The sequence below is a fragment of the Colobus angolensis genome, unplaced genomic scaffold (assembly GCF_000951035.1).
Source record: "Colobus angolensis palliatus isolate OR3802 unplaced genomic scaffold, Cang.pa_1.0 Scaffold162, whole genome shotgun sequence".
NCBI classification, from domain to species: Eukaryota; Metazoa; Chordata; class Mammalia; order Primates; family Cercopithecidae; genus Colobus; species Colobus angolensis.
Window position 1 is genome coordinate 1,835,176 of NW_012114733.1, and position 26,733 is coordinate 1,861,908.

Below are 26,733 nucleotides of genomic sequence, written 5' to 3' on the forward strand. Positions count from 1 at the left end.
GAATTCCCTTTTGAAATTGTAGACTTTATTTGTTCATTGTTTGGCTTCCATTTCCTAACTAATATGCAGTAGTATTAAGTAGTACCAAGCACTAAGAAGCACAGTAGTGCTAACGACTACAGACATTCACATTTAATTAAATACTGACTTATTTTTGAACGTAAATATATACTTTGGTCTCCTTAACTGTATGATAATGCCTTGCGGGCTGGAACCCTAATTTTTCTCTTGATTTTCACGTAGCATCTAACACTTTGGCCCAATGTAAATGTTCAGTAAACATTTTGCAACTGGTTAATTACTGGTACTTTACGCTTCATGGGATCATTTACTATGCCGTATAGAGAGCCCAATGAAAAAGTGTCTATGAAGTAATTTGTACTATCAAAATTATTTTATTATAAAGTATTTCACTCTATAAGGAAATTTGTACTGATAAAACCTCTTCCTTCCTTTCTTTTCTTTATTCTCCTCTCCCCTCCCCTCTATTTTGCTAATGTTGCCTCACACACTTTTCATTAAATTCACTATTTCCTCGATTTTTTGCTTCTTCTGATGTTAAGGGTACTCTGTAGAAAGTCATTATTTTATCACTGAAATAGACTCTGCTTTTCCTCAGAAGATGTATGCAACCAGCCCTTACTCCGACCCCGTGGTGTCAATGGATCTGGATCCACAGCCAATCACGGATGAAGAAGAAGGCTTGATCTGGGTTGTAGGCCCTGTCCTTGCAGTGGTCTTTATCATCTGCATTGTCATTGCTATTCTTCTTTATAAAAGGTAGGTTTACCCAATATTTCTGTTGCAATTTTGGAGGCTGCCTTATTTTTGAAGACTTGATCATTGTTCTGTGGTCCTTTGGTGGTTGATTTTAGTAGAAATACTTCAGTGCCATTTCAATTATTTTTGGAAAAGTGTTTACATTACAGTAAGATCAAAATGTAAAGACTGTACTATTTGGAATCTTACTCAGTTTTGGTATAGACTTCTGTTGTCCAACATGCATCTATTCCGGCCTCCAATCTTCTGAGCTGCTTTATGCAGATAAACACTTTTCATAACAATTGAGGCATTAGTGCATTCACAAGTAAATAAGTCCATGCAAGCTTTCATCTGATTGTTTTAGATAATTAATTGCTCGATTTCAACGTGTTTTTTGAAACACTATCATGACTTTGCAATTTGTACCTATCATAAATCTAATTTGCACAAGCGTTGAGAGAGCTCCCTGTGGCTATTTCTCAAAATTTGGCAAAAGCACATGAAAATTAAGGATTAAGGAAGGGAAACAAAAAGAGAGGGACGGAGAATGAATCGTCTCCCAATTTTTCTTCTAACTCTTATTCCACATCTTCACTGGTGAATTCGTGTATGTGTTCCAAAAAGGGATGGCAAGGTACCATATTCCTTTTTTAAAAAATATAATCTGAGTCTTACTATGCCCATGTGTTGATTTGAGTAGTGTCTTTGACTGTAGTTAGAATGCAAATCTATATCTACCCACATTTTTCTGATATGCTACTCTTTTTCAATTTTATTTCTACCTCTAACATCTAATCTCTAATAAGATTTTTTCCCCTAGGTCACTGGCCGGTCAGTTAGAGAACATTAGTAATTGTTCTTATAAATTCTTTCTGTCTTAAGATTATAATTATAATATAAATATGAACTTATAAAAAGTAGCATATAATATCCTTTCTTAAACATTTAAAATGACTAAATTCAAAATTACTTTCCTTTATATAGATTTTTACTTTTTTCCATTCCAAATTGTATTTTCATAAAACTTTAATCCATGTTCTCATTTTCCTTGTGGCATGTTATATTTTGAAATGCTACTGTGAAGGTGATCTCATCTCTCTACTACAGGATAGCTTCTCTCTCCCTATCCCTGTAACCTTGGCCTTCAAAATCTAAAAAGAGTATCTTCATTTTGATTCTTGCTTACATGCTTAATCTGATAATCTCATTTCCATTCACTCTTTTTCCTACCCATCTAGCTCCCTTTTGGGGGTTTATATTAATTATTTTCACCCTCACTCCCTTGCTCTTCTGTCCCTGGAATAGAGTTTTAACCCCATAACCTCTTATCTTGACTCTTAAAAAAAGAAACTCCTTTAGAACACTTCTCCTTTGAAAAACTTGTTTTTAAAAGGCTCCATTTCATTTTATTCCAGCATTAAGAGAGGGTTGAGAAAATAAAGGACAAATGAAAGAAGTTCATAACCATAACCCATTAAATTGCCTATCCTATTTTAGAGTTATAAAGAATGAAAGAAATATCCATCCTTATTTTTTTTTTCATGAACACTGCCATCATTCAATTATCCATGCTGTAAAATAGCCAAAAAAGCAAGTGATTGAAAGCCAAAATCTCCTCTTATTTGATGATTTGAATCTTCCATTCCAATCTGTATCTATAAGCATATATCTTAAGGAACTTGTTGCATTTTATCACCTTTCTTCATGTAAGAGATAAGGGCAGGAAGCATGAGGTTCCCACCTGCCCCGTGAGTAATCACAGACTCTGTTTGAGTCCAAGCAGGAACTGGTGCCCTTTGCTGTCTGTACGCTGCACTTTTTCCGGAAGAGAATTCAATAATAAAAAGCAGTAGTATAATTCTAATTGTTTTCTGGGAAATATTTATTTAGGTGGTCACATACTACTATGGGAGTTGGGTCAAAAAACACGTGCTTGTTGACAGGTGTATTTCTAGACCATATCACATGACATTTTGTGATTATTTGAAATGGGAAAAATTAATGCCTTATTTTTTAAGTTATGTTTTATTTGGATATACATAGCTATCATTAAGTCATACAGTAACAGATGTATATGGTATTTGTGAATCAGTTATGTAAATTTGACGAAATATGATTGTAGCCCTAATAATTTTTAAAAGATAATTATTTTCTTTCTTCATCTGCAAGTGACAAAAAATAACTCACTTATTATTTTTCCTAATCCCACAAAAAGAAGTATCGTATTTAAAGGTTTTATGACTCTATTAAAATGGAGTAGCATTTTAGTGTGGGCCTATGTAAGCATCGTCTAATGCAATTGTTGGGAAATGCACACATCCTCGAATGCTAAGTATATTTAGCTAACCATCTGAAGGCCCATGAAGCGTTTCTGAAATAGAAATGCTTGCTTCAGCAGTAAAGAACATTCCTGACTTGAAATTCAAGTAGACCCAACAATGTCCTTCTTGATTATCATGAGGCAGTTCAAAAGGAAATCTTCTGTACCCAATGAATAGTGTCTTTTATAGCTTGGATCCTGAGCAAAGTTAATTACGTAATAAATACTCCATTCCCTCTTTTTAGGTGCCTTTCAGTTTATATACAGGTCATTGGTAATGACCCAGAATTGAAAGTATCATCATTATTATTATTGTCAGAATATTTTACTTCCCATATGCAAATAATGCTTTGAGAAGAGAATGAGAATAAAACGTTGTTAACTCACATTATACTGATCATCCACTTTATCATGTATCTCTGCTTCTAAGATGCTTGCATTAGCAATAGGTCTGTAGCTACAGATAGTTTTATCATATAAAGAAGTATATTTTACCCAGCTATCTGAGGAGACTTCGAGACTTATTCCTAATAGATCTATTCATGTGGAAATGGCACACTCTTTGATCTGGCATTCTGTTCATTTAACTTTTGTTTTTAATCTAGTAATCTGTACACCTATACTACATTGATCATCATTAACAAAAAATATCACCAGGGCTTTGTAAGATCCCTAAAATACCCTCTGAATCATCAGAAAATTAAAATATATTTGATGTATCTTTAATGTTATAAATTTTCTTGTACTGTAATTTTTAAAATATATGATACGGGCCATGGCTTAAAGTACACATTACAGAGATAAGGTAGTAGCAATGTTCGGACCAGTACTGGACTGAAGAGCCAGGAAACCTGAGTCCAAGTCCCAGTTCTGTGACTAGCTGGTTGCATGGGGTAGAAATTCATGCCAACACTCTGAACCTAGCCTTCATTACAAAGTTAGTGGGTGGACCAGATAATTAGACCTTTTTAATCATAATGTTCTATAATCTGAAAACATTAAACACGAGGTAGTAGTATTGGTACTGCATGTCCATCTACTCCGACAAAAAATCCACAAGGCAATTGAAAGGTCGTATTCTGTATATCTGTTACATATGTAAGGCTTTTCAGACTTTTTTCCAGAACTGTCCAAGAATTATTTATATAGAAAATAAACTTTTAAAAATAAACTATTAACCTTACCTCTATGGAAAAGCATTTCAAGATGGATGAAAAGTGTTTATTACATACTATGGAATCAAAGAAAGTGTAGATCAGGTGGTCCTAGAAGTCTGAGATACACTTTAGGCAAAATTAACATCCTTGAATGGTAACAATCTGGCCTGCCTGCACACTGTTTTTTCATCCCCATCTCAGGATGTGGAAACCATGAGCTAGATGGGACTAAAATACAGGCTTCAGTTTTTCCAGCCTTTTCCAGCTCCAACACTGGCTGTCTGCAAGTTTTGTGTCTTTAGTCTTCTCTTTCTGTATCAACCCTCCATACTGTTCCAAGCCCTCATCAAAGAAAGAAATGCAGTCCAGAATATTTTGAGATGCTGTGAAGAAATATGTGGCCACACCCAACCATACCGGAAGCTGCTGGTTGACTCTGCTTTCTGGCTTCTGAGTAGGCCCTCCCTAGGTTAGGAATGCCTTTCCTATCACTCCCCTGCCACTCCTTTTGGCTTGGATAACTCCAACTCATCTTTTGGAAGTAAGCTAGGATGCTACCTACTAAATCAAGGCTTTCTGGGTGCTTGCCTCATCTTCTGTCCTCTCTTCTCCTCCCCTCTCTAGCAGTTCGGGCTACCTTAGGATCGCTTTTCCTAGGCTCTTAAAGTACTTTCTACTTGTCTATTATAGAACCTACTGTATTACTGTCAATTCCCCTTTTCTTGGCACTCTGCCCCCAGTAAACTGCAGGTCAAGGACTCTGTCTTATTCATTATTGTGTTCCTACTGCCTAGTAGAGTCCCTGGCACACAAAAATATTGAATAATTAAATGTATACAAGTCGAACAGTATTAAACAAGCTCAATTCCTTCTATGTGTTGACTCCATCACTCAATATCACCTTTATTTTGGCTGGCAAGAGTTGCAATAAAATCCTTGGCCTGTAATTTAAATTTACCAATTGTGAAAGCTTTCAAACTTAGATATTTGTACCACATATGTACCCAGGTGTATGGTGAGGCTGACCTTTATCTAGAACTATGCATTTGTGCATATGAATACTCAAGCAGCCTTTTAATCCACAGAACTGATAATTCACTAGGTGGTTTTCCATCCTGAGGCATAGATTTTTCTACAGCTGATTCCCTGATAAAGTCATTGATTTAAAAAAGTGAGCAAATTGGAAACATTTATGTAGAATTTTTTTTAACCTGGCACACTAAGTAAATCACTTTAAAATTAAGAATAAGAAGAATTAACCAATGTGTTTGATATCATTTTCATCATTTACTTTGTATGTGTGTGTTTGTGCAATTTAAATGTGGATGTTTTATTTTTGAAAAGAGATGGATTGAATTGTCTCACAGGGCCAGATATTCCAGCCACTTGGGTATATATTTCATTGCATCAAGAAGAACTTAGTACCTTTATTTTGCAATTGGGAACTCACTGAAAACTTTGCAATTTGCCTCAAAGTGAAGATTTTTAGATTGTTTTCAGGAAAAGGTTATATGCTGCAGAAATAATATGGTTATTTAAACAATCAACATAATATCACAGGTGAAAGGAGCTATAAGCATGAACTAGTTGTGTTCACAGACAGCACCACAGACTAGGAAAATACATATTCTGTCAATGGCTGGTAATAAAATGTTTTTCTGGATAAGCCCAACCGTATAAATGGGCCATGCTCTGTAGATTTATAATGATGAGTATTATATTTTCCTAAACTGAAGATGCGGTTAATCCTTCATTGGAAAAAAGATGTGGCAAGAGGTATTTGAAGAAATAATTTCTGCCACCTTATTATCTTTTGGTATATTATTCAATTGTGCAAATTTCTGTATAGTTCAATACAGTTTGCAGATATTTAATATGAAAGGAATGACATACCTCTTAATCGAAGGCTTTTTATTTTAAATGAATGAATTTCTTTGGTGGAATGATGCTGTATTCCCATTGAATACATTAGTAGTTTTCTCATAGCATGTTTTTTAAAAATCAAATTATCTCTCCACTATCGAACACTTCCTGGGATATAATTAATTGTGGCATTATTTTATAGGTGATGGATAAAAGTGCATGTGTCATTCACACACACACACACGCACACACACACTGTGTATTCAGTGATGTAACTTCATGTCCTCTGTTTAGTTCATAATCAGAGGTCCATAAATATTTTGATTCGCTGTCGCTTCCGAATGTATGTCAGTTATGTGTCCTTACTTGTGAACACTATATCTTAAATCTTGGTTGTCATGGTTATCCTTGTTACCATTGGCCAACTAACATTTAGCCTTTCTTTTTCCTTTTTTTGCTGCATTAAAATGGAGCAGTAAACCCGACAGGTGAGGAATAGAGAACAAACCCCTTTCATGTTCAGTAAGAAAAAAATAAACTGGTAGACTTCGGAGTTGTTGAAGAGGGGAGGGCGGGACTGCATACAAAAGATGATACCTGGCACGTGGAAGATGGGCAAAGCCTACATATACACAGTGACTTCATTAAAATGATTCTGGGGGAGATAAATATTTTATTTACATAAGAAAACAATACAGATTAAAGCCGAAGTTTAAAAGATAGTACACAAACCAATATCTGAGTTTTGTTTGTGGTCAAGATTAAAATGGGCATTTGTGTGTGTTGGTGTGTTTACAGAGCAGAAATGTGAGGTGTCTCATAAACTGTTCTGTTTTGTTTTGTTTTGTTTGTTTTTACCAAAGATTAGTTTTCAAGTTTGACTACAGATCACCTAATGATATTAGCATTTTCACACCCTGCAAATATTGATGACAGTGCCTTAATGAGAACTCTTCCCTAATTCAAAATTATTATCCATGTCTCCCAGTCTTGAATAATAATAGCAATAATAATAGCTAAAATATACTATGTGGTTATTGAATGATGAATCCAAACTAACCTTCTAGCTTTCTAACTCATATCTATATAGTCATATACACTTATGTATAAATATGCATATGACATATATATAAATTCCTGATAAAAATCAAACTACAAAAAACATCTCAAAGATCACCTACCTTTCTCCCAGTGCCATATTCCAGTGGTTTCCATTGAGTGGCCTCTGGACCAGCAGCCATAGCATCAGCATCACCAGGGAACTTGACAGAAATACACATCCTCGGGCCCCACCTCAGACCTACAAAATCAGAAAGTCTAGGCATTGACCCACCAGGCTGTATTCTAACAAGTCTCCCCAGGTGATCCCGATGCATACTAAAGTTTGAGAACTGTTGCTGCATTATTTACACTAAAATCACTTTACATTGGTCAGCAAGCCTCAGGTTCAATGATAAGAATTTTTAAACCTCTATGAGGGTGTCTTTTTTGTGTGGACATCTCTAGTGTCTATTTATCCAGCAGAAAAACCCATGCAGAATAGTGTGTGTTTTTTTTGTTTTGTTTTTGTTTTTCAGCCAAAAGACGAAACACTTTAAACTCACTTAAAATACTACCTTTCATCAGCCGGGTGTGGTGGCTCACGCCTGTAATCCCAGCACTTTGGGAGGCCGAGGTGGGCAGATCACGAGGTCAGGAGATCAAGACCATCCTGGCTAACATGGTGAAACGCCTGTCTCTACTAGAAAATACAAAAAATTAGCCAGGGATGGTGGCGGGCACCTGTAGTCCCAGCTACTCGGGAGACTGAGGCAGGAGAGTGGCATGAACCTGGGAGGCAGAGCTTGCAGTGAGCCAAGATCATGCCACTACACTCCAGCCTAGGCGACAGAACGAGACTCTGTACCTTTCATCGTAACACTTTTCACATTTTACAACTTAATCAATGCTTCCTTTCTCTATTAAAATGAGAGAGTTGAGCCAAGACTTAGACATCATCTTCTAATCTCCCTCTGTTTTATACATAAAGAAACTGAAAAGAAAATTTATAGTTGACACATACCAATAGTGGCAGAGTTGGGATTACATTCTTCATGTTATCAGAAACAAGTATTTGGATTGATTTACTTGAATATTGATAGTAGATATTTCTAATAAGTATATCTTTCTTTCAAAAGCCCCTGCTCACATGTCTGTATATCTTTGTTTCAGGACCATAAATACGATCTTTCACTCAACTTCCCTGTTTTTTCTTTCCCCCTCGCTGGGAGCCTAATTTTTTCTTCCCACCTAGATGGGACCCTTGGAGAAAGCAAATGCCCCATAGACCAGAGTAGCATTTGTGTTGTCTATTACCCACATCCCAAACAACCGCATGCTTGTATAGTATTAGCAATTTCTGATAGATATAAAATTTCAAGTGATTTTCCATTTCCTTTTCACCTACATAACTCCTCCACATAGTAGATACTTCTCATTGCAAGAAATAAACTATAAAATAAATGTTATAGTCTTAATAGAAAAAAATATATAGTATAGCAAGGCAAAAGTTAGAATCTGTAGTCATTATTCTTTCCATTTTTCAAACTGAAAATGAGAATGATGAGACCTCTGAAATTTATCAGGAAAAATGTTACTAGTTACATTCATGTTGGGCCTAATTTAGGCCATTATATGTCTTTTAATATTTTGTGACAATGTTTTAAAACTCTTTCGTATTATTAGCAATGATGACCAAACTCTTCATCTTCCACATCTTTCCTAGAAATGTTTTCTGTGTTAGAAAACAATCATTCTAGCACATCACATAATAGGTGTTTAAAAATAATGTGATAAGAATGTGGACAGCCAGAATTGTCCATTTTGTGATCATTGAAACAAAACTAAGCAAAATACATTTAAGCAACTGGTTTTCTGTTTGGCTAGGATTTCAGGAGACTGAGGTCTTGGAAATAATTTCATTTGAATAGACAGTGAAAGAGAAGTTAGTTATTAAATGTCAGTAAATCCCTCCCTGTTCATTAAAATTGTGAATTGTAATTTTAGTCCTATGTCTTGAGTTTTCTGAGACTCAACATCTTTGCAACAAGATGTAATTCCTAACTTTCCTGGAACCAGAGAAATTGACTAAATTACTTTAGAGAGTTTTCTATCCCTCCAGCTCAGTGTCACTCACCCCAGCCACAGGGAAAAGGAAGATAAGGAGGTTAGTCTACAATACCTGTAAGAGTAAAGTAATTTTCTTGCCCGGATAGATATTTGTAATTCTGGTTTCCATAATCTTGCAAGAATGGCAGAGCCACGTTGGGAAGAGAGAAAAATCTAAATTTTTGGCATGGGACCTGACACATTAGTAAAGAAATGCATCTGTGCCAACTTATGCAAAATGAACGAAACATGAGAAGAGCCATTGGTATTATTTGAAATGAGAAGACCAACCACATGTTTCACGTCTAATTGACTGGCTGGCTGCCCCCAGTCACGTTTCATTAACCTATTTCGATTTTGCATCTTCAGTGGTAAAAGGACTCTCTTAGTGTGGTGAGGCAAAGACCCATAGCGTAGACACAGTGGCATTGCCTACTCTGAAACTGGTCATCGTGTCCTCCTTTCACATGATCTTCTCAGCCTGTCTTTTGCTTCCTCCTCATATCTTTTTCACTAGCCCTTCATCTTTTCTCTTTCTTTTCTTCTTTTCTACTCCATAGAACTGGAGCTGCCAGTGCCTTGGCAGGTCTCAGAATACTGCTCACCTCTGATTGGTGGAATGGTTTGGCCATACATTTTGTCTCAAGGCTGTATCTGACGCCTTTAGATAGAAAGAGGAAATCCTGAGACAGGTTAATCTAAGGTACTGAGAAAGCAACATGTCTAATAGGACTGAGCCATGAAAATGTATTCCATCAAGGATGTTTCGTCAAAGGCGTTGCACTTGAGCAAATCATGTGCACTTCCCCCTTTGTATCAGTCTTCTCTTCATCCCCTGGTTAGTTTTATTTCATACAGATGAGCAGAAATGGGAGGAAAGGCTATTTAGCAGGAGTCCTATGGCTAACCATAGAACAACCTGGGTGGCATTGAATGAGAGCCCATTGCCACAGCAACACTAATGAGCTGTACCACAGTCACATCGAACAGAGGAAAGGAAAGTTCCTAAACACCATGCAGTACCTGTTTTCCCCAAGTGAAAATGCCTTTGCTTTGAGCAGTGAGATACTGGGATTGTGACTCCGGCATAGAGATGGCAGGCATTAGTATTTGGGGAAAAAAAGCACTATTTGAAAATGGCTTCTGTTGATTAAATGGGTTTTTAATCTAATTCAAGCTGGAAGAAGATAGTTATGACTCTGTGATTAATTTTTTTATTGGATAAAGAAATCTTATATACAGATCTGACATTTCTTGCTTAGAAATTAGTTAAAATTACATAATGAGAGCTTAAATGGGGATAATAAAGCTAGTAGATAGCTTTTAAAACACAGTAAGAATGTATTGTGTGAAGAATCACATTTATAACAAGGCACTGTCAATGGCACCTTCAATGATTATCAGGAGAGCCGATCTACCCACCAGGTGAAATTACTTTTTCTCTGATCTTTCTGTGAACCTTCCATTAACAAAATATTAATCACAGCTTAGTACTGTTAACAGCTAACACTATTTTTTTCCTTCACGTTTGAAAGAGAAAGGAGAGGTTTGTTTAACCTGGTCCCGATTCTCCTAGGTATTAGGATAACTTGGCATCTTAAAAATGCACTTGTATTTACCTGCCGTATGGGAAAATCTAAGGCATCATCTCCTTGCTATAGTCACCACTTATATATACTTAGGGCAAAGGGGGACAGATTTAGCTGTTCAGCTTAAGGTCAGGTGGTTTCTCTATGGTAACAACAGTCTTAGTATTGGCGACTTAGGGGTATTCTATCCTGTTCCTCACAAATAGAACTAGTAGATAAGAGAATTGCTCAATAAGGGTCCACGTGTATCTCACCAAGATCCCCTTAAAGCCAAAAGGCAGAGTTGCTGAATTATTTAATAGTATAGTTGGAGCAGGACTTCAAGGTCATCCACTTAAACAGAAATTTTAGACCTGAGAGAAAAATTAGGCCAAGGGAGGAAAAGCAACATGAACTGGGTCACAAGTCAGCCGGGTTAAAATGTTGTAAACCCGAAAACTTGGGAGGTCGGGGGGAGTGCAGGTGCAACTCTCTGCTTTTTTATCTGTTTCAATTGATTTTTGTTTTCTTCTTAAATTTCTATTTTCCCCCTATAGGAAGAGGGCAGAGTCCGACTCTAGAAAAAGCAGCATACCGAACAGTAAGGAGATCCCTTCACACCACCCAACAGACCCCGTAGAACTGAGGCGCCTTAACTTTCAAACACCAGGTAAGAAGCACCACACATCTAATCCACACACAGTCTTTACCACAAGTTGTACAGTTCAATTGATATTAAGAGTTGAGGCTGGGCTCGGTGGCTCACGCCTGTAATCCCAGCACTTTGGGAGGCCGAACGGGGCGGATCACGAGATCAGGAGATCGAGACCACCCTGGCTAACATGGTGAAACCCCGTATCTACTAAAAATACAAAAAATTAGCCGGGCGAGGTGGCGGGCGCCTGTAGTCCCAGCTACTCAGGATGCTGAGGCAGGAGAATGGCGTGAACCCGGGAGGTGGAGCTTGCAGTGAGCAGAGATCCGGCCACTGCACTCCAGCCTGGGTGACAGAGCCAGACTCCGTCTAAAAAAAAAAAAAAAAAAAAAAGTTGAAGATACCACTTTATTTTGAACCATTTTGTTCATCCTGCTCTTTTATTTTACTATTATGGAGGCTTGTCCAAGCAAAAGTCTGAAAGGAAATTAAGTTCTTTATGCAAACCTGAAATGGGGTGGGGAAGAAAAAGAAATGTGGTTCTCCTTCAAATTTTGGAAGAACTATAGTCTTTATAATAATATCTATCATTTTTATGGGCATGATTATTGTTTTTATTATATCCAATGACACTAATCTGGAAAGAATTCAGTTTCTTATCAAGTGAATGAATGAGTAAATGGATGGATGACTGTACACATCCTTCATCCCATGGGAAAGCATAGATTTGTTCTGTATTTTCCTTTTTGTTTGTGTTTATGGTACTCTGAAAGAGGAAGGAAGAAAGGGAGGGAGGAAGGTAGGAAAATGAGGTAAATACTTTTAAATATTACCTATACTAAATGTCACTGATCACTTCTTACTAGAGAGAAACATAAAGTGACTGAGGATAACAAAAAATATACTTGTTTCTTAAAATACAGAACATTAAGTGCTTCAACAGAGGAGCACTACTATTCCTGCTGAGGGGCCTTCTGTACAATATTGTTTATTCAGGCCTAGATCTCTTTTGCTTTCATTCAACTAAAGCGTGTTTATACCAAATGAATGGCAAATTATGAATGGCAGAGGGAGCTGAAAATATAAAACCGAGTGACCCTATCTTAATACGTTATGATACTGAACAAAGTGAAGAGCTAATCTAAGAAGTCTTTGGGATTAAAATGTGGTTGTAATGTTGTCCCACAAATTGTAGACAAGTTTCTTTGTGTCGTATGGATGTTCTGATTCACAGTATGATACACTGCAAATGTATTACAGTACACATTTTACAGTGAATTATTTTGAACGTGCTTTATTACGTTCAGCATATTTTCTCTTTTACATGTAGATATAGTAACTAGTAACTCTTCAATTGAAAGAAATGTTCAGCATTTTCAGTGTGGCTATACAATCATCATAATGTTGGTATTCAAAAAAAATTCTAACTCATATGAGGTTAGACTCAAAAAAGAAATTATTTCATCATTCACCGGGAACGTGTGCGTGATGATTGAACAAACTTGTGTCATCTTCCAGGATAGGTTGTAGCCCTCTGGATGCATCATATTGAGTCACCTACTCAGTTCTTTATTAAGGCAACTTGATATGAATTAAGGTACTGTAGTAAATTTCGTTGGTTCAGCGCTTTTTGAAATAGGTGGATACTGACTACTTCAGGCTATAGGCAACTTCTTTTTTGTTTTTCATTGTTTGTTTGATTGATGGATTTTTTGAGAGAGGGTCTCACTTGATTGTTCAGGCTGGAGTGCAGTAGCAAAATCATGGCTCACTGCAGCCTCAACCTCCTGGGCTCAGGTGATCCCCTTACCTCAGCTTCCCAGGTAGCTGGGACTACTAGGGCATGCCACCACACCCAGCCAATTTTTTGGTTTTTTTGTGGAGATGGAGTTTGGCCGTGTTGCACAAGCTGAGCTCCAACTCCTGGGCTCCAGCAGTTCACCTGCCTCAGCCTCCCAAAGTACTGGGATTACAGGCATTAGCCACCACTCCTGGCCTACAGGCAACTTCTTAATAATGGACCCAGGAATTTATACTCCTTTCAATTTGGCAAATTCAATGGATAGAGGACCCAAAAGCTGAAGACATGATATGCTACATGATTCTTTGCATTTCTTACCTCATCACCCTTTAAAAGAGCAACATATGGTGGAAATAGAAAAATGGATCAGATTTCTCAGTACCTTGCGACTGTGTCTGCACTGCCCCTCCTTCCTCTGTTTTTCACATAAATGTCATTTGTGCTGGAACCAACCTTGGTCTTCCATCAGAGGCAGAAACACAGTATAAGGTTGAGCAGAAAGGCAGAGGTACCCCAAAAGAAGAGAGCCAATGAAAATGCTACACCTCATCTCCTCTAGCACCAACAGAAAATGTTGCCAGAAATAAATACAAAGCAAGAATGGGAACTATGTAGAGAGAATGATTAGTAGGTGCTGGTGACTGCAGGTAAGAGAATAGGAATGTCTTCAACCAGGAGACCTCTGTCTGCAAGTACTTTTCACTTTCAGATGTAATTTTGCAAATATGGCCAAACTCAAGAATTCTATTAGCAATTTAATTTTCCCAATGTATTTGGGAATATTATATCCATTTATAGAGAGAATCTGTTAAATTTTATATAAGATACCAGAAAGAAAAAAGGATGTTACAGTTGTAACATCTCTTGTATCACCAATGACTTTACGGAATTAAAGTGGGGGCCTGAGTATAAAGGAAGGTGTCATTTAACTAAAGTTAGACTTATCATCTCAAATGGATGAGAGAATAAAGTGGACAAAATGAGATAAGAGAGGAGCTGTAGTAGAGGAGGAGATTAGAAAAGGAGAAATTGTCATAAGATCCTGGCACATCTGTTCACTCAGGAAACAGTACATTATGCCCTTTAGCTCAGGTAAGCAATTCACTTAAGCTTGATTTGTTGAAATTGTTTATTTGCCATCCAAGCTCTATGTTGTGGCCTGCTGTCTGGAAAATTTATACCGTTTTACAAAGGAAATAGACTCTGCTGTTAATATGAAATTCATAGAGATGTGACCATTTGCTTCAGCCTGAATAGATTTTAGCCAGTGGCTGTGAATTACCTTAATTACTTGTCAATAGGATGAGAGCAAAACGTGGGGTTGTTAACCCAATAACCCTTTTGTGCTTGTTCATCTCCTCTTTTTCACAAAGAAGCAAAGGTTTTCTAGGAAAATGAAATAAAATAATCCTTTATTAGGTGTTGCATAACAGGTGCTATGATGCTACTTAATTTTTAGGTTTTTAAATTATTTACATTTCACTATCTGAAATGTGGCTTTTTAGTATATTATATCTACTATGAATGTATAATTGCTTATCCCCAAACATTGTAACACTTGACAATATTTATTAATAATATACATAAGTAGAGAATTAATAATCCACATCTTCTGTTAAAAAAAAAAAAGTCTTTCAATGAAATAAGATGGCTGTGATTTATATAACCAGTACCTAGTACAGAATTTGTTCCCGAATGCAAATTGATTTCCACTTCTGATGGGTCTGTTGTGAAGGATAAAATAGCAAATAAACATTACAATTTGAAATTCAGTAGGCCTTTCAGAAGGTAAAGAAAGCACATTGCTTAGTTCAGTGATTCCATAAATTCTACTTTCTCAAAAAAATCATTTTGTGAGTGATAGATTCATTTACATTCTAAGTTATTTATTCTTTTGGAGAATCTAGATTTAAGGAGTCAGATCCTTTTTTCCTTAATTCTGCCTGTTATTCCCAACTTCATATAAATATAGCGTTCCAACAATCTAAGTACGTCAAAGCACTGTGCCCTTAAATGCAGTACCACAAACATAGTTGGGTCAGAAAGTTAGATTTCCATCCACTGTTGCTCAGCTAAGGCACAAAGAGAAGGCAGAGAAATGTGCTTTTTTGTCAGTATAACCATCCTTGTGAGGTTGGAGAGTGTGGGGAGGAACATTGCTTTAGCACATTTTCAAAATTTTAGACAAGAATCAAGTCACTCTCTGACACTGCTGAGAGCCTTCCAAAGAAGTAGCTTGGACTTGAATCTGTACGGAGCACTTTAAGGAGTTGCTGTATCTTGTCATTCTGAAGTCTCTGATGCTGCTGACAGCTAGAGGTAGTTCAGGGCTGAAGCCCACTAGTCCGTTATTGGCAACAAAGTTCTTGGTCTTTTTAGCATTAAGATGAGTGGAAAAAGAACCACCAACCCAGCCCCTTCTGAAAAACCATTTTATTTTTCTCTTACTGAGCATAACGTAATTGTGACTTAACCCGTAGCTGCATCAGAGACAATATGGAATTATTGAATAAACTTTTTTTCTCCCCCAAATGGTAGTTTTTCTGGGACTAGGACTAGATTTAGGATAAACAGTCTGATGGGATTCCAGGATGCTGCATAGTGTTAGGATTAATCTGTTACTTAAGTGATGGGTTCACATGGTAAGTCTGGACAAATTTACGGGAATATTTATCATTTTTTGTGCTTGCACACTTTCATTATTAAGGTATCATTTAAAATGGAAAAAAAAAAAAAGAATCATGTCAGTCTGTGAAACACTGTATGTAAGCACCTGAACAGGTTGGGAAAGCTCATGCTTTCACAATTGAAAGCAGGCACCTCAGCTTGTAAGTATTTTGCACGATTGTAAATGTCTGTCTCATTGTAGTTCAGATGGCAGTGTATAGCCAAGTTATATTTGATACAGCATGAGCTACCTCATCATTTAAGAGAATAATGATTTAAACAATAAATCATTGATTATTAGTGTACAAGGTCAGCCAGAATTAGTGTGGAACAGGCAATTTAAGTAACATCAGTTGTTTCACCAATAACTACCAAATTAAAATGGGGACTTAAGTATACAGGAAGGTATCATTTAGCTGAGGTTTGACTTCTTAGTTCTAACAGATAATGGAATATGATGGGCAAAATAAGTAAAAGAGGTGATGTAGTAGAGGAATTTACTGGGATTATTAACTGCTGATCAAGTTTTACAAGTCTTTAAGGTCTGTGGAAGAAGGGAAGAAAATACTTATAAAAGATGCATTTAAAAGAAATGTCCATTAAGCTCCAGACATCTCTGTAACCAGCAGTAACTGGGTATGCACTAGAATGGGTTAGTAGATATGTTGCTTGTTAAACAAAAATGAACTGTGTTAGCCTCATTTGGAAGGAAAGTTTTCTGTTTTTTTCTTTTATAAACAATTTCCAAATTATTTTAGTCTGCCCCTTCCAGAGCATCTTCTTTTTAATTTCAAAAGCAACATGTTTATTAGGGAAAATTTGGAAAATAGAAAATAAGTTTGTTAACAATTATTGCATATAGATTGTGACCATTTAGCTGTTCATTATATTACTCTTTAATTTTTTGTATATTTGAAAATTTTTATAATTGTATAGTGGGAAAGGGGCCAATAAAAGCACTTTTAGAGAAGAAAAATTACTCTTCATTCTTTTTTTTCACTTCTTTTTTTCTTTTTTTATTTGACATATTTAAAATAAAAATTAAAATATTTTGTCATTACTCCAATTTAGTCTCCAGAAATATCTACCATATGCAGTTTCATGTCTATCTTTCCAGACTTAATTTGTGTATGTAGTTATTTAAATGATATAGAGTAGGTAGGGGGGTGTGTGTGTGTGTATGTATGTCATATATGTATACACACACAATTTGCTGTTATGACATTTAACTATATAAAAATTGACCTTTTTTCAAGTGAGTGTATTTATACGTCTTATCTTCTTTTTAACAGCCCATGGCAATGATGGTAGTCAGTTCTGTAGATATAAAAATATATTAACTCCTTCCCTATTAATGGAGGCTAAGTTATTTCTCATGTTTTGCTATTACAGATACTACTGTATTGAGCCCATGTATTTTGACACCATCATTGCTGTTTCTGCATGGCAGACACCTGGAAATATAATAGCAGGGTCCTAGGGTAGGCACATTTACCATTTTGATAGAGAGATCCAATTACAGACTTTTCGAAATATTGTAAAAATCCTTTACTGAAGGTTTGACCACCTCTGGCCCATGGCCTCTAGAATTGGACAAAATGATGAAGATAGATATAATATTATTAAAAGATGGTGATATATAAAAAAAACCAAACAAATCACTAATATGTGTTCATTTTTCTTCTTTTTCCCAGCAAAGAAAATGTAGAGGTTGAGGATCTTAGAGAAATTCACTTTCTTTTCAGTACAAAGAAAGTTGTAAGGGAAGAGCTACTGATAGCACTGGTGGTGCACCAATCGTTGACCTTTCCCTGTGCCTGCACATTCAGTGTTAAAGTGTCTGCTGTCCCTGTTCATACCTCCTCCCTGGCCCAAAAATACCTGCAAACAAAACCAAAACTATAGTGTTTATTCTTGCACCTTTTAGGAAAAGAGATTTAAAACTTGATGATCAGATATTACAACATAAAGACCTCGTTTTCATTCCGTGGATGACCTTAGTATGTTTTGCCCGAAAGCATACATGGATGGTAGGTGATTGATGGGCTGTGAAAAACAAAAACAAACTCATAAAAAGTTAACGAGTCAGAAATATGGTATCAGCAGCAGAAATGTCTGCATAGCAACTAAATAAGCTTTGAAAAGCTCTTGAGCTATCTCTTCTGATCTGTTAATACTGTTAATTGGATCAATGCTAACAAGATCCATTTTTATGTATACTTTCTTCATACATTCATATTTTATTTTATACCATAAGGAATTTAGGCATATGACCTAGGTTAAGAATACCTGATGTGTTCTTTCTGTTTTGTTTTCTGAAAACGATGATTCATTAAATCTAAGTGCCAGATTTCTGATATAAAGAAACAGCTTGTTCAAATTCTGTATTTTCAGAAAGTCTACATTAGAATTGAAATTTACAAAAAATTGTTTAAATGTTTTGAGGCAGGATCTTTCTCTGTTGCCCAGGCTTGAGTGCAGTGGCACAATCATAGCTCACTACAGCCTCAACATTCCCCGCTCAAGTAATCCTCCAACCTCAGCATCTCAAGTAACGGGACCACAGGCATGTGCCACCATGCCCGGTTCATTTAAAAAAATTTTTTTTGCAGAAACGGGGTCTTCCTCGGTTGCCCAGGCTGGACAGAAACTCCTGCAATCAAGTAAAAATTTTGAATTTTAATTACGCCATTCAGTACTTACCTAGAAGAGCGCTTTTGGTGACTCTCATTTAATAATGATCCCCAGTCACAAATTAAGTCTAATTGTCGTTATCATTATATCAGGAAGCTTACAAATCAATGTTCTCTTTATCTTTAATTTATCATTAGTTTGTGATACAAATAATAAACATAGCAGAGTATTTGTATTTCATTCAGGGAATTCTAAATAGTGCATAAATTATGTTAAAAATATGACAAATATTTAATGAACTAATTTTCTCTTTCTGACTGTTAGCTCATAGAAGTCTACTTTTGTTAAGACTGTGGTAATTGATTTGATGAAAAAATTAGCTTCTCTTTGGTCCATAAGCACAAACTATTCTCCAGACTTTATCACAGTTTGTCAGTAAGGAAAGTCATGAAGAGACTATTACTGAGTCGTTACAAACACACGTATATAGTGACAGAAAAAAAATCATCTAAACGATATACTACCGTTATTAATGACTTCAAAAACTCTACTTAGCAGAATAGTTATATAGTGCCTATTGGCATTTAATGTAAGGTTTAAAAATATGAAAATAGAGCAAGTGTTTCATAAATATTTTTCTATGGATAATAAAATCATTTGAAGCATTCAGTAGCCTTACTGACTTAGTAAACTAGAGCAGGACATTTGAAAAGCAAAAATACCATAAATTAGGTTCTAAAAAATATTCTGCCAAATAGCATTCCAGTTTTTAACATTTTAAATTCGTATCATTAGTTCGTGTTTTCATGGAAACTTAGGATGTTTTGGCAAGAAGTACCTGGAGAATACAGATGTGCTTTTGCATCCTCTTTTCCTCTTCCCCATCATTGAAACAGATGACCAAGGTGAAGTCACTATATTGACACTTTTTCTCAAACTCAGGATGGTTTATGATCTCTGTCTTGCTGCATAGACAGCCCAAACAGTCTTAAGGACCCAGCTTTATGTACCTGTCACCGCTCGTCCAGGGATGTTAAATGATTTGAGAGCCAGCATGGCGTAACGTGAAATGTGCTAAATGAGAGTGGACATGGTATGGGATCACATTCCTCATGTAGCTACAGTTCTGCTGATAATGATGACCTTGATCGAGTTCTTTAACTCCCCTGGGCTTCATTTTTCTAATTGGTAGAATTATTTGGGGATCAGGTTAGAGAGAGGGGGAGGTAGATGAACCCATACAAGGGGATGGTATAGGGGTTGAACCATACAAGAAGCATACTTCTTTATATCCCCAGCACAAAGCAGTATCTAGTCCATTGCCTTGTGGATACAAGCGTGCAAGCTGTCACTCCCAACACTCCTTGATTCTAATTCACATACACACAGATGAAAGGTTTTGTTCTTTTAAAACAAAGGCCATAATCTAGTTCACCATATGTGGACTGCAAAAGAGCTTATCTTTTGACGTGGACTGAGTTTCAACAAAACTTTGAGTCAACATTGAAAACTGAGGAAATGCGATAGGAAACTCAGGATTTTTAGTGGCCATTGAAAACCTGAACAGTCTGAACCGATTGGCCTTGCATTCTCACTTGGCAGAGCAAGTCCTGGAGCTGAATAGTTTCACCCTTTTCAGAAGCCCCCCACGTGTACACTAGCCCTAAAGATGAGTGACATTGAGACTGAGTGTTAGTTGCCATTTATGTCATGCCTATGGCTATTTTTCACATAGTAAAGAATTATTGTTCTTTCTGGAGTCTCTGTTCAAAGTAGAGAAGCAAAAGCCAGCCCTGGAAACCTGCTCATTGTGAGGAAATGGGAATTACTGCATTTTGTGTGTGTGTGAAAATGTTGACTGTATAATACTTAGCCACCTTCAGTCATTTATCTTACCAGTCTAGCCCCTTTCATCCATGGAGACTTTGCCCCCCACTTTATTTAGAAGATCGCAAATGCCCTTCTAGAAATAGTACAGTAGAAAGATGCCCAAGCTGCATGTTGAGATGTTGTTATTTACTGTCTGGGCTTATGTAGAGAAGCCATCTAACTTTTCTGGATTTGAGTCCTCTTGTATAAAATGAAAGTGCTGGACTAAGTCATCTCTAAGGTGCCTCTCGGGTTAAAATGCCATGATTTTAAAGTTTACTTCTTATAAGGAAGTCACCATGACATTAGTCTCACAAATATGTACCCTATTAAAGGGAGCCATCCTGTTTTTTCCTCCAACCTAAGGCAGATTGCAGTGACCGCATCTGTCATTTTTCACATTGACACTATATTGTGCAGATCATAGCTTCAAAATGAAAAGTCTTACCAGATTTGATGTGTGCCTTTAAAGTGCATTTATGGGCCGGGCACAGTGGCTCACGCCTGTAATCCCAGCACTTTGGAAGGCCAAGGCGGGTGGATCACGAGGTCAGGAGTTTGAGACCAGCCTGACCAACATGGTGAAACCCCGTCTCTACTAAAAATATAAATATTAGCTGGGTATGGTGGTGTGTCCCTGTAATCCCAGCTATTCAGGAGGCTGAAGCAGGAGAACCGCTTGAACCCGGGAAGTAGAGCTTGCAGTGAGCTGAGGTTGCACCACTGCACTCCAGCCTGGGCAACTGGGCAACAGAGTGAGACTCCATCTCAAAAAATAATAAAAAAAAAGCATTTCTGTTGTACATCTGTAGCTTTGAACTGATGAGATCATGGTACTGGCAAGCCCTCCCTATTTGTTAACTCTCCTTCAAGTTCTTGGCTGCTAATAATAGCTGAAGTACTAAAGCTTGCTAATGGGATGTTAGAGGGGATTCAAGAATATCACCAAGAGAAAGTTCATCTCATTCTCTTAAATCCTGATACGATTTCTAAATGGAAAAAAAAGGAATAAATGGAGTCATAGGCCCCACCTCATGAATTGCATAGGACTAAGAGCCAGTGCTGGGGCACTTTAAAAATATCAATATATAGCTCCCACATCCAGAGACCTGAATTAATTGGTCTGGTGTACAGCCTGCAAAAAAAAATTTAAAGCACATCAAGTAATGTAAATGTGAAAACTCTGATGTAGTAAAGACTTTGGTTTATAGACTGTGAGCAGTGGTCATGTTGCCAGACAAAACATTGAAAGGATACCACAGTGAGGTCAACTTCATAGTTTTCTTAGTGTCTACCTTTTCATTCAAAATCTAACATATTTGTTTATATCATATAACTTTTTTTCAATATTGGATAGTGGAGATGTTTCTGCAGAATTGTGTTACAATATTTTGAAGTAGATCCTTGGTCATTGTTTTCTGATATGAGCTAAACAGTTTCAACTTAGAGGAGTTTTACTCTGGAGGATTATTTTTATGCTGACATTCAGTCTTTTCTGATATATGATATAACATCATAATAGACTGTGTATACACTTTGGCTAATGAGAGAAAATAACAAACTTAAATAGTTGAAAAAATAAACAATTCAACTGTATACTACTTTTCCATTTTGTAAAAAGTAAGTACTCTCCACCTCCCCTCAAAGAAGAGGTACAATAACTTTTAGAACCCTTACATTTGCACCATGTCCAATAGACCCTTCTCTGTTCAGAAGTTCTATCTGTATGTGGGAAGAATGAAAGTTATGAAGAAGAGAATGGCTCTTGAATTTATTTAGTTCTGTACTCTGATTTTAACAGTTAAAGAAATCAAAGGCGCTTCACAAATGGTGATTTGTCCCTATTAGTAGACGACAAAACCAGAAGTAGAACCCAAGTCCAGTATTCTAAGCCAGGGTTCTTTCTCCCGTACCATTGGATTCACACAAATTCTCCTCCCTTTTCTGTGAAACATCCATCTGCCATGTTTACTTAGAAATTGAGTGCAATATGGTATCCAATGATAAGTTTTATGTAGCGATTCTTTAATGCGATGATATCTTGCATGTAATAGATATACATATATATATTCTGATGTGGAATATAATGAGTCAATGTAGGTCTGCTTGAATTTTTCTTTAATAAGCTTCCAATGTAATATTTCCAGATCATGTGCCAGTGCATGCCTCAAGTAAATATGTTGATCACATCTTTGGTTATTATTATGGTATTCTGCTGCTGTAATACTAATACTTTTCCCATCTCCAACTGGCTTTACTTTTTGCAGCTTTGAGCAGTAATTCAGTCCCCTACGCCTCCCTGATTGGCTCTGTGTCCTCCCTCTCTAGCCAAACCACCACTCAGTCCATATATGATAATAACTCTCTCCCACGATTCGCTCGAAAAGGTCTAAACATCTTTGTCTCTATTATTTTCTCTGTTAAAGTACTGTAATGATGTCCATATCAGTCCATTTCCATTTCCAGATAAGCCTAAAGTCACCTATGCCTTTGCATTTCCATTCTTTTCATTGGGGGTGCCTCATCTGGATAAGATCATGTAATTATCAGATCACTGTCACCCTCTCACTTCCTCCACAGAATGTAAATTATTTCAGTTCTACCATTAATACAGAAAAGTTTCAGAAAGGGTTCCAAAATTTTGTTCCAAAGGCATTATTATATCACCAACAAAGAATTTCTACTTGCAAGCAATTCGGTTTTATTGGCTCTCCACTAAAATTTTAGCTGACTGGAAGCAGACCTTCATAGCCATAAAAACGAAACCACCAGAATTCACAACACTTGCTAAAGTAGTAGTCTTCAAAGAGCGGGGTAGCTTTTACTTAACTAACCAGAACCATTGATAATTTGGCATTTGAGATAAAGGAACTTACTGGGTGACTTTTAACAATGGTATAATTCCTAAAATGCTCTTAAAGCAGTCGTCACATGTCATATTGACTCTACGGCCATCATTCTGTAGCCTCCCTCCAGAGAGCCACAGTGACAGCAGAATGTCAACACATGGCTTCCAGTTTGAGCTCCTCCCTCATTCTTTTTCTACTTCAGTGGCTTTCCTGGGGACATGCTAGTTCAAGTTTTTCTAGCCAGCTGGAATTTGTGTCTGTAAGATAAGAGTCAGCAATGCTCTTTCATGATACTTCTATAAAATTAATAGGAAAAAAAAAAAAAAGACAAATCATATGAAAAGTGAGAAAACATCAGAAAGACACAGGAGTCACCAAAATTAATAGTGGATTATGTTTCATGGAATCTATGAAATTAATATATCTTCCACTGGCTGAATGTACTAGAATGTGTCAGCCCCCGCCTCTGCTTTCCTTCTTTCTTCACCCTCTTTCCCTCTTGTCTTTTCATCATTTGCTCACTTTCCTGAATTCATTTCTCATTAGCGGACAAAGATGTTTACACCTAAAGTAGATTGTAGGTTTGCTGGGGGTTGAATAATGGGGACCTGGGGCAAAATATCACCGAGTTGTTAGTGTGGCCATTTATAAATGTCCAGAAGAAGGCTGCAACCCCAACCTCTACAATCTGCTACTAGTGGAAACATTTTTGAAGCTCAGTTTGGTGTCTGATTGTGCCTTCAGTGATTATCGTCAATGAGCCGTGGTGCATGTCATTCTTTGTGTCTATGTTTGCATGTGAATGTCAGTCACCTACAGGTTTGTGAAATATTAGCTATCTTAATGTAGTAGTCACATTGTACTAGCCACAGTGTATAGTGAATCCTGCAAAAACTTGCAGCATTTTGATTAGTCCTTTGAAAAAATATATCAGGCTTTCCATTTCATTTTTTTTAAGAATTTGTTCTATTTTATTTTATTTACACCATCATTTCCTTTGCAGGTTCAGATGATTCCGGTTACCCTGGTAACCTTCATTCTTCAAGTTAGTTTTCCTTGATTATGCATACGTCATTTTATGTTTACTATCAAGCTACTACTCTTTCCCTTTTAGGCCTTTCTCAGTGTCTGTTTTCTTAGTTCACTTTACACCATTTAATTCCACACAATTTCCATTTCACACAGTGCAGGAGAAGGAGTTTGAAATGGCATAAAAGTCATTACTCAAAGCAGAAGTTGACATCAAGCCTGACTGTCAGTTTTCTCCGCTAGCTAACCTCATTGATTCATAGCACAATAACGCTTTCTTTTACACTAGGAGTATTAGTTTGGAGATTTTGCTTGGTGACTTTTCATTTGGCTACAAAATTCATCTTCCCAGAGCATGTCCTGCTTTGAGTAACCAAACTATTTGCCTGCTTCCTCACCTAAAACATCTTTACTACTCACATATTTTCAGGCCATTTCTAACTATAGTATTCTCTATATTTTGGAACGGCTAGCATTGTTTTCATTTGTTTTCAAATGTGTTTCTTCTTTCCTTTTTTCAATAGGTATGGCTAGCCATCCTCCAATACCCATCTTGGAACTTGCAGACCACATTGAAAGATTGAAAGCAAATGACAACTTGAAGTTTTCCCAGGAATATGAGGTAATTCACTGTGTTTATTCTTTATAGTAATTTCAAGAGTTGCTCTTCTCTTTTTTTGACCATATTCTTGAAAATTAACTTCATCAGTGCTTTTCCCTTTAAATATGACTTAAATATGATATAAAAATGTATAATGAATTGCCATCTTAAAAGTGTCTGCACAAGCGATATAGTAATTACAATTTTAAAAAGTGTTAATTTTACATTTGTTCATTATTGCTTGCTGAGATTATGAATTTTCTGTTTTTAACTTTTATTTTTAATTGGCAATAATTGTACATATTTATATATTATGCATTATTATTAATTATAGTCACCATTCTGTGTAATAGATCACTAAAGCTTATTCCTGCTGTCTAGCTAAAACTGATCAACATCTCCCCTTTCTCCAGCCATCGGTTGGTAATCACCATTCTGCTATCTACTCCTATGAGTTTGACTTCTTTAGATTTCACATATGAATGAGATCATGCAGTATTTGTCTTCTGGTTTTTCAGTTCCTAGAATATACTAAATTGATAAACTTTCCAGCATACCAAATAGGTGCCAAATACACTGATTTGTGATAAGAATCCTCATCTATAAAAGAAAGGTTACGGAGATTAAGTATGTTTCTCAAGACTGTTGGTTTTATAAGCCATGAAAACTCTGTAATTATTGAGTACTTATATATTATCTTAGCCTTCAATTAATTAGAGTTAATATTAACATAGAAATATATTTTCAGAGAATTTCTTGTTTTTGAAGGAATGGTGCACTGAATGCTATCTTAAAATTACGGAATCCTTAAAATGTCTTTGTGAATTATTGATGCAAGTAAATTAAAACCTGTGTGAATGCACGTGTGTATGGGTGTGTATTTGGATAGTGTGGTATATATCAAGCAAAAAGTTATAAAACTGGGTATTTCTGGTATTCTCCAGCAACAAGGACCCTTAATGAAGCCAATTAATGAATTGTTGATAACCAGACCATAATTATTTTTCCTAGACCAGTTTTAACATAAGATTAAAATGTACAGCTAAAATCTTATAGTTGTACCAAATAATAAAAGGTTATTGGGTACTTGGGTAGCCCAAATTTCACCATCCAGGGGTTTCTATTGATTTACCTACTGGGAGTTAACACATCCCTGTTACCTCTTGGTATCTGTTGTATCAGCCTTAATTGGGGCAGTTGCACTGGACCTACCAGCTGTAACATTCTACCCTATCGTATTCTGTAGCAAAACCTCTAAGAGGACCCCCAACCTCAAGTGGCTTAGAGGGGTCACAAAAATAAGAAGAAGCTCCATATAAGAGAACATGGAGCAGTGAGGCCTGTGGCAGTCTAAATATCTGCATGACCTTCCCATAATCTTCAAATATTCAAATGTTCATTATTTTAAGTTACTGTGCTGGAAAACCAAAACATATCTGTAGTCTCATTCACCTCCACCCTCAAGAGCCAGACCGCCTTTTATTCAATTTGCATACTCCAGCATCTTTGTCATATATTTGATAGTACACAAAAATTTTGTTTGTTTCCTCGCCTTTTGGTTAAGTTACATTTTCGTTTATTCTGCTCCAAGCATTCAGGAGAACAGTTTCATTGTTGGGAAAATTCACACTGGAACACACGTTATCTTCTTTTCTCAAATGGTCAGCAGCTTATTTCTTTCGTGCTCTTCCTGTTGATCAGAATAGCTCTTTTAAAAGTATGCAGTATCCTTTAAAACACTTTCTAGAGTTTCTGAGTTAGGGCTTAAGGCTCCAGAGTGAGTTTTAGAAGAGAAAATAAGGCAAATCATA

At 36.5% G+C, this 26,733-nt stretch overlaps 1 protein-coding gene across 1 annotated transcript in view; it reads left to right on the plus strand.

The window, feature by feature from the left end:
• Positions 1-26,733, plus strand: part of PTPRD (protein tyrosine phosphatase, receptor type, D) — a 1,303,505-nt gene that overhangs the window by 1,153,394 nt on the left and 123,378 nt on the right. The window contains exons 25-29 of the mRNA XM_011937289.1: positions 623-780; positions 6,579-6,590; positions 11,375-11,487; positions 24,296-24,337; positions 24,846-24,943. Of these exons, the coding sequence (XP_011792679.1) occupies positions 623-780; positions 6,579-6,590; positions 11,375-11,487; positions 24,296-24,337; positions 24,846-24,943 (423 nt within the window). The remainder of the gene's footprint in view (positions 1-622; positions 781-6,578; positions 6,591-11,374; positions 11,488-24,295; positions 24,338-24,845; positions 24,944-26,733) is intronic.